At 33.6% G+C, this 9,556-nt stretch overlaps 1 protein-coding gene across 1 annotated transcript; it reads right to left on the bottom strand.

Annotated features, from left to right (window-relative positions):
- Positions 1-934: 934 nt before the first annotated feature.
- Positions 935-5,910, bottom strand: LOC111009260 (Protein kinase superfamily protein). Its single transcript, XM_022282297.2, has 6 exons — positions 5,891-5,910; positions 5,339-5,763; positions 4,411-4,610; positions 4,046-4,235; positions 2,180-2,571; positions 935-2,075 (listed from the first exon to the last, which is right to left on the bottom strand). The coding sequence occupies exons 2-6, from the start codon at positions 5,469-5,471 to the stop codon at positions 1,449-1,451; spliced, it is 1,542 nt and encodes a 513-aa protein (XP_022137989.1). The 5' UTR covers positions 5,472-5,763; positions 5,891-5,910; the 3' UTR covers positions 935-1,448.
- Positions 5,911-9,556: the final 3,646 nt, after the last annotated feature.

A 9,556-nucleotide genomic window follows, 5' to 3' on the forward strand; every position in this document is an offset into this window, starting at 1 on the left:
TTTTTTTAAAGTTTTTTCTTTTTAGAAAAATAAAATACTCCTTTATTTCAGAAAATAACCATCACATGCTAACTAGTATATTGAAAATGAAAGATAAGAAATTGAAGATGACGAAGAGGAATATAAATAGAGATTAAATATGAAGTAGGTCATTTTATTACGTGAAATGTCTATTTTATCCCTATTTTCAACATTATTCCATGCATTTCCAAATGATCTCACAGGGGGGAAAACGAAAAAATGTTATTAGAGAATAATATTAAAAATTACTGACAACTTCAGAATCTCTCAAAATTGTAATTTCTTGAAAGAAAAAAAAATCAATAATTCTCCAATTTTACATTTTATAAATATTTTCTTAAACGATTATTACTTTTAATTATTTATTTATAAACTTTAACCCTTCCACCAACCATGAGAAATCTAACAAATTTCAAAACACGAATTCATGTCATGATTTTTTTTTTATTTTAAAAGATTTAGTTGAAAATTTAAAAACATTTACAAATTGAATAACAAAATAATTTTTGGTAGACCAATATGATTTTAAAAAATAAAACCATAATTAAAAGACTATTAGGACTCATTTAATAACATTATTATTTTTTGTTCCGTTTATTCATTTTAATAAATGAAGATGATTTACATAATTCCAACGTCCATAAATTCAAGTACGGCGATACAATGTTTTTATTTACATTTTAGAAAAAAATTGGAAATGGGAACAAGAAAGAAGAAACTTGTTTTTATATTTCCATACTTTCTATACAATTTTGAGAATGTTCCAAAAAAAAAAAGATAATTACGAATCATAGTTATAAAACGCTCAGATTTCTCAATAAAAAAAGATAATTCCTAAATTAATTTTTTTTCTCCTGCATTTTCTTCTGGTAATCATCCATCCAATATAATAATCGAGAGAGAGAGAGAGAGATTGAAGAGCAAACCTTTGTGTATAAGCCGAAAGCATGAGCAAGCGTGACTCAGAGAGAATCCATATATGAGAGAAAAGGGATTTGTAAGAAGAAAGAACTGAAGTAATAGCCATAGCTAACAATGGAAACCCCACACCAAACTCGCTACTTCTTTTCCAAATCGACCCGACCCGACCCAACATGACCCAACCGACACCCCGATTCGACTACCCATTCTTCCTCCTCCTCCTCTACCTCACCATTGTTTACCACACTCATAGAAGAAGAACTAGCAGCAACAACAGTAGTAAAACTTGGATTCAATTGATACTAGAAAAAATTTTATTTTCTGGGTTGGACTTGCAATTGGAAGATAGATTGTAGACTGTAGATTGATAGATACCTCTACTTTTTTTACTCTGAATCTTTCCTTCCTCTTCTTCTTCCTGCAATTTTACCTCTGGTCTACACTAGTACGCACTGGCAGCTTCGTTCGACCAAAAAGCGACGACGAATTTCGACCTTCTTCCCTTTTCATTCCTGTGAACCGTCGAAGCTGCCCTGCGCATTCGCCCGCTTTCTCTCTCTCCAGTTTTCACCCCACACTTTTGCTTCTGCCACTGCACGTTCTCTGTTTAGATCACGGTTCCTCGGTGTTTCCCTTGCTCTCCCGGTATATACAGGACTGTCTCGCAGAGATTCTTGTCGTTCCAACTCATCCAAGCCCCACTTTCGACCAGACCCGCCTCCAGTGTCGAGTTTGCCGAGCTCTGTACCACCACGACTCAATTCCCTATGGAGCTCTTTCTTTCTGTAATCAGGTGAGTTTTTGTAGTTTGATGGGGAGCCACGTCCGCGGCCACGCTCATCGGGGCTATCCAACCCATCTGGAAAACCTCTCCGCTCGTCTCGGGCTCGTGGAGTAGATCCACTCATTCGATTGCTTTGAGAAGCAGCTGCATTAGGATCATATGTTTGGGAAGCTAAATACGTCAGTGCAGTGACAACGTCCCCGATTAGGGGTCTTGTAGCAGCCTGTTCCTGCAAGCACATTGCCGCTACTGCCAATGCCTGATAAAGTCCCCGCATAGGATACCGGCCTTGCAGCAGTGGATCGGCCATCTTAGGGAACTTCCGGCGATCTTTAAAAAGTGGCCGAGCCTGTATACAATTTGCCAGCAAAAGCATGAGTAACTGATAGTTGATAGAAATTGAAATGCACAAAGAATGAAAACAGTAAAGAAAAGAGTCAAAAGCATACTCACCCATGCTACAAGATTATGCTCACCCGGACCTCTGGTATTATCGATCGCCTTACGCCCTGTGATAAGTTCTAGAAAGACAACTCCAAAACCATATACATCTGACTTGAGAGTGAGCTGACCAGTCATAGCATACTCCGGAGCACAATAACCATATGTTCCCATCACTCTCGTCGAGACGTGAGTCTTATCACCGACTGGCCCCAGTTTCGCAAGACCGAAATCTGACAGCTTGGGGTGGTAGCCCTCATCAAGAAGAATATTAGACGACTTCAAGTCTCGATATATGACAGGGGGGTTTGCTTTGTCATGCAAGTATTCCAATCCCTTCGCGGCACCAGCTGCAATCTTCATTCGAGTATTCCAATCCAAAGGCTCCTTATCTGGTGGAAGATCTAAAAACAGGTACAAAATGTAATCAGAAGGATTCTGAAGAATTCAAATTGATGGCTCGCAAGACTAGTAAAGATATAGGAAAATTAAGACACGAAACGATCCTGATAATACTGTTTTGTAATTGAACATCATGAATTGCAGGCTTGTTGTCGATCACCAAGTTCGCATATAAATCGGAAATGGAAGTTAGTCTCACGAGCTAGGTATTTTTGAGTTAAAGACACGGAGTTATTCATGGTACGTCGGTTCTCGCTTATCCTAGACTACATATTCGCTAACTCCAAGGGTTACACAGCCACTTCCCAATCTCTGACTTAAAAAATCGAACCATATTAAAACCGTGAGCCAAACACATCCTATAATCTTATGAGGGGCAATTCCAAGAACTGCTACCATTTCCGCAGTCCAAGCGATCTCACTATCATTCTAATGTGTTGCTTTCTTCTGAGAAGTATTCTATGGTTGGCTAGACAACAAATTCCACACAGCGACTCGATTACGCTCTTCCTAGAAACTGAAATGAAAAATAAACTATAGGTTTAGCTACTTTCTCAAGATTACATAATGGTTTTTCTTGAGCTTCTTCAACCTTTCATATTGTGGGTCTCCTCTCAATAACAGAAGTATAGACAAAACACACAGAGAGGATAATACTTGTTTGTAATTATCCATGACCCATCCAATATTCTAACAGAGCAGAAAATCAATACAAAAAATAGACCATAAGATGAGTGAGACAACAGAAACTAGAACTCTTAAGCTAATTATCAAACAACATTATTATTATTATTATTATTATTGATGAAAAACAAAACTTTCATTAAGAAACATGAAGAAAAGAAAAAACAAGGGTAAAAGGAAGAGAAAAAAAAAAACAGCCCCATAAAAGGAGTCCTTTAAAACTCACTACGCAGAAAAAGACTCCGATCCAAAAGAATAAGGTCTAGCTAATAATTACAAAACCACTTATCCCAAAGGGAAGACTTAAACCTAACAACATCTCAAACCACTTTCCACGACCACTCCACTCCTCTAAAGATTCTACCATTCCTCTCAAGCCAATAACATCAACCAGCATTATTGCAATCTCATTCCGGACGACATGCTTTTTAATGAGAAGAATCTTAATTCATGACCTATCCTAAGAATGTGATATGTGATTGGGATCAAACACAGATAAATTGAATTGTATTCAAAACAAAACAAAAGAGGTACATATCCAAGCACTACGAGAGGTCGACTACTCTCCAGACTATCCCCAAATATGTTCATCCTCGATCCTCCGCTCTCACTCTACTAATAATCTCCAACTCTAACTTACCATATAAAATATCAACACCACAAACCATCTAGATGTGTGTTTTTCTTGTGTGACTTCAGGGGTATGGGGATCAGATAATGCTTTCAGATTTGAAACTTCAAAATTTGTTCCTTGCACAAGATGAGAAGAAAAATAAGTGGTAGATATCGAACCATGTAAATGATCTTCCAACGATCCCAAGGGCATGAATTCATAAACAAGAAGACGTTGATCCCCATCAGCACAATAGCCTATCAAGTTAACAAGATTCGGGTGATGTAACAGGCTAAGCATCAGGACCTCCACCAAAAATTCCCGATTTCCTTGAAGACCATTACGGTCAAGCTGCTTCACAGCCACTACCTGCATATTAAAAGGCAAGTCATTTAGAACTATATACCCATGACACAAATTAGTTTCACAGATCACCAAAAAGAATATTAACAATCGAGAATATATATTTAACATGGTTGTACATCCATCAAGATAAATCATTTCACGACCATGAACTTCAATATGTGAAAAAATATTGTTTAACCTGTCCTGTGCTCTCCAAGCGACCTTTGTAAACCCTTCCAAACCCCCCTTCTCCCAGTAAGCATTCTGGTCTAAAGTTCTTTGTAGCTGTAGCGAGCTCCCGAAATGTAAATGTTTGGGCTGCAATATGTGCTGTTGTTCCATCTTTTTGAACTGTTGGTTCCTTCTTAGTATCGGATACACTTCGCGACTTCGATTTATCTACAAAAAGTAGCAACTTAGACATGGTATCAACCATAATAATATGCAAATACACAAAAAACATGACAATATATAGCAAAATACAGAAATGTAAGAAGGTCAAATGTAAACAAAGCCATAAACTTCAATGGAACAAACTAATGAGACCAAAAAGAACCAGATGGTGAATCACAGCACAAAACTCTACAACATGGTTCACATAAATCTACTGGATTTGATATTTTCATTTCTTACAACAAAAACTACTCAAGAGTGTAAAGCATGTGAACTGTTAAGAACAATGATGAAAGTATTAACTAAGATTATTCAATTCACATATGAAAACACATTTTGCCCTTTATAGGGCTTCAAGCATTTCCATGAAAGACACTTCCTAGTCCATACAATTCCTTCCACAGTGTCTAAAGATTCACAAAACATCACTAATTCAAACCCTAGGGTTGAACACATATCCCAGAACTAACCTCAGTCAAGAACAAAACATGGGGTCCCAAAAACCAAACCCAAAATTCAAAAGAAAAATCACCCACAATAATCAAACGCCATTCGATTCTTCAGATCAAAACAACACAAATTTCTCCCAAAAACCTATCGACGACTAGAAAAACTCAACGAACCAGTAAAATTGACACAGCTCAAGGAAGCCAGAGCCCTGGAAACAGGGAAAAGAAACAAAACCCTACAGAATTAGCTCCAGAAAACAAAGAGTCCGCCATTGATTTTATCACCTGAGCTTACTCTGCTAACATGGTGAGCCTGGGCGGTGGAGCCATCCTTAGCTGAATCCTTCTTCTTCGCAGATTCCTTCACTCCATTACCGTCTTCATCGGAGGATCCACAACAAGGGAAACACCCACCCATATCAACTCAAAACAAGCAAACAAAAAAGAGAGAAAAATCCCACTCCCACGAACCCAATTACAGGGCCAAATTTAAGTATCTAACTTACACGATGCATAATCAGGCAACCCCTAAAATTACTCCTCCTCCTCACCTTCTCAGACAAACCCATCTCCGAATTTCCATCAAATCACACTCTCCAGTCTCCCCTTTCCCTTCCTTTATCGCTTTCTCGCCTCAGAATTTTGGGTGCCCATTAAAGGGAAAGATCGCGACCATCATGTCTGAGAAGCAGATCACCAAATCGAAGAAACTGACATCGTGGAAGAGTAGCAAGGTAAAGAAAAAGGAATGTGAATGTGAAAAAGAAAGAAAGAAATAAAAATCAAACCCAAAAAAAAAAAAAAAAGACTTGATTAAGTAGAAAGTAAGATATTTACATGGGTATTGAATCAAAGACCAAATCTGGGTGCAATTAATTTCCTAATCGCAAATCGATAACGAATTTACTTTTTTTTTTTCATTTTTTTCTTTCTACCCTTTGGAAAAAAAAATATGAGAATTTTACTACGGCCACGGCCAGTGGCAGAGGATTGGTAATAATAATCATCGCGGTCGGAGGGAGTGGGTCCCACACTGAAGCATTGTGATCGACATTCTTAAACACATGTTTTTAAATCCCATTTTATTATCCAATAGTAACGCACCTTCGATTTGTGGATATATTTTCTTTTTATGTCCTTTTTTGTAATTTCCCCTCTTAACCAAAATATATATATATATATATAACTTTAAACCATTTAAAAAAGAAATTCACTTATTCTTCAAAATTTCGACTTTATCGAATTATATCTAATATAATATCAAGGTATTGTCTAGCAAGCCTATAAATTTAAAAAACGTTATGTTATGTTTGATAGGTCATTGAACTATACAAATTTTTAATAAATATTTGAATGGTTGATTTAGTGTATTGTAAGTCCTAAATTTTCAAACTATCATTTTTTCTCAACACTTCTTATTTTCTTCATTCTTACAATTTAACTGCATAGATTTTACTTACGTGTAAATCATCGGAAATAGAAATTTAATATTTAAATCTTATATATATATTTAAATATATTATTTTGGAATTTCGGTGGGAATATATATGAATACTTTTTATTAATGCAATGCAACGTGCTGAATTTGTTTAGAAGAGGTTATGTGGTGGAAGAGTCCTTGCTCAAATGTTTGGTCGGCCATAGTCAAAAGGTAGGTAGGTAAGGCTTTGGGAAGGTAATTTACTTTTTCTTTTCTCCTTCCAATAAGGTAAATGACTTTAACAGAAAAAAAAAAAAAATCCAACTGTTTACCAAATACCAAATTAAAAATTGTTATATATATATATATATATTTTACATTTATATATATATATATTTGTTAAAATGCTGTTTTAGTATCTTGTTTTGAACCTCTATTAATTTTTGTTTTTGTTGTTTCGACTTTTTTTTTTATGCCTTAAGTATCTCTATATTTTCAAAATGTTTATTACGAACCGTTTAAAAGTTATTATTTTTTTCTCTTTATTTTAGTTTATTTTTTATCTCATTTTTTAAAAGTACAATAATTAAAATAAATGAAAATCGAAAGTACGTTGATCAAAATAGAGATTTTAAAAATAGAGGGATAAAAATTAACTAAATTATAAAAATAGTATTTTAACTTGTCTTTTACCAAAAAGAAAATATAAATGTAGCAATTTAACAATAATAATGATAAATATGAAACAAAAAAGAAGAAGAAGAATAAGAAGAAGGAAAAAAAATGGAAAAACTAGGAATATACATTTATATGATGATTATCTCGATTAGATAGACTTAAGGCGTAAAAGGATAAACCAATAATTTCTAAAAAGTTTCCAAAATGGATTATTACTATTGTCTAGCCAATTAGCAGTTTATTTATTTATTTTCAATTATATATTATTAAAAATATATTTGTAATTATCGTATAGAACACGTGGCTGTAGATAATTGTAAAAAATAAGATTAATTTATCATATTAATATATTCAATGTTAATCAAGATAGGAAAACTTTGTTTTTCGCCCTATTAGTCATTGTCTTATAGAGTTACATTGGAGAAAAAAACTAAAGGACAAAAATCTACGAACATATTAAAAGAAAAAATTTCTTAGAACGTAAACTTTGTGAAAATATATTTGAATAAATTTTAAAATCGGTTAAATTCACATTATTAGTTAAACATTGTAAACCTGAACACAGTTTAAAGCCTTAACCGTTTAAGACATCTTTACATCTTAAATTTAAATTTCAAGTAAAACAGACGTCATCTATGCGTCTTAATGACTGGCTTGAGATTTTAAGAAATATTCTCGAGGTATTGGGTTTAAGCTACACAGGTATGAGAATAGTGTCTATACTTTCAGGCATAGGGACAAAAGGGCCAAAGGGTCGCTGACTCCTGGATAATCAAAAATTAAGAATCGAGAACTCTACCAAACAACTCCAACTCATCACAACACGACTCGTACTCCTTTTTTGTCTCTAGATCTTTTTTGTAATTAATTCCTACTTTCCAAACAACATTTCTCTCTCTCTCTCAACCCCAAGCCTTTGATTTTGATGCACCAAAATTATCTTTGAACTACAAAATTTTCCCTCTCCATCTCTGATAATAAATTGTCCACAAAGATACTCTCATCTCTATACCACATATATAATGATTTTGACCTATTAAGTTACTAAAATACCCCCTTTGTCAGGTTTCAAAAAAAAAAAACAAAAACAAAAACAAAAACAAAACAAAAAACCATTTTTGTTGCTTCCAAATCTCCAATGGCTGCTTTTAGATGGGTAGCTTCAAAGTAGTAAAACCTACACAATCCTCCAAAAACCCATTTAAACCCCTCAAATCCCACCATTAATTTCAAATTAAATTAACTTTTCTTTTTTAAAAATTTCTTCCAATTTTGGAAACATAAATTCTTTTAATAGATCTTTCCTTTTTCTTTCTAGAAGATCAGTTGGGTCTCTTTTGAGGGACTTTGTCTATATCCTTTGAATCCATTTTAGGCCTATTTATAGCTAGCTAGTAATTTTGCCACCATCTATATAGAAGAAAAGGAATATATTAATAAAGTGGGAATCAATTCCATCTTATAATTAGCCATGTTGAGAATTTTCATCTGTTTAGGAAAATAAGTTGTTGGAGTTTTCACTCATTTTCTAATGTAGATTTTTTTTTTTAATAATTTTGTTGGGTATGTGAATATGGTAGCACGTCGACTAAAAGTGAGGAAAATCGACAACATCCTTACTTGTACTTAAGTCTTTAGGACGAAACTGAAAGTAAACTCAATATGATAAAAAGTGAAATAATTACATTTTTCTTAATTTTTTTTCGTAAACTCAAAATTTTTTCTTCCTAAAATAATTCTGTCCCAGGGGAAGATTTATGATAGCGGTTTAAACAATAAGATAGGAAAGTTTGAAAGAAAAGGAAAGAATTTAATGGAATAGTAATATTCCAATAATTCATCTCTATTATATGTGTCAAGAAGAAATATACAAGTCAATTTAAACCTGACTTAGTAGATAAGAGTTTCCTTGAGGTTGAAAGTTCGATTTTACCCCACAAACATGAATTTTTTTTTTTTTTTGTAATTTTTAAAAGTAAGCTAAACATATAATTTATTTCGTGCACAAATTGTGGGTTAGGTTATATATTTTTTTATTTGTTTATTTTAAGATTAGTTTGGTTCAAATAAAGTGAGTCCTAATGATTGGGTCAGTCAATGAATTCTTCATAACTTTGTTTAAATTCTAACTCAATTAATTCAAACTTATGATTAATTAAAAAAATAAAATTTTTCACTCGAGATAAAATTTTGGTGATTTACTGTATTTAAGGAGGTTTACTAATTCAATTCGATTTTTAACTTCTTTCAAAAAAAAATCGATTTTTAAACCAAAAAAACAACTAAATATGATGGTCAGTATGCCATATGTGCGAATTAAAGCAAACTAACTAACTATTATTGAAAATAAATATTTGTTGGAGGGTTTTTCTTGAATTTGGGCTTATTGGGCCTCATTTTACAAC

Source organism: Momordica charantia (genome assembly GCF_013281855.1).
Source record: "Momordica charantia cultivar OHB3-1 chromosome 5 unlocalized genomic scaffold, Mcharantia_2.0 BLBB01000005.1, whole genome shotgun sequence".
In the NCBI taxonomy this organism is placed as follows: Eukaryota; Viridiplantae; Streptophyta; class Magnoliopsida; order Cucurbitales; family Cucurbitaceae; genus Momordica; species Momordica charantia.

Coding starts and splice junctions, on each gene's coding strand:
- LOC111009260 (XM_022282297.2), bottom strand. CDS start 5,471: ATGGGTGGGTGTTTCCCTTGTTGTGGATCCTCCGATGAAGACGGTAAT. Junction 4,611..5,338: donor TGTTAGCAGAGTAAGCTCAG/GTGATAAAATCA, acceptor TACTTTTTGTAG/ATAAATCGAAGTCGCGAAGT. Junction 4,236..4,410: donor GCTTGGAGAGCACAGGACAG/GTTAAACAATAT, acceptor TTTAATATGCAG/GTAGTGGCTGTGAAGCAGCT.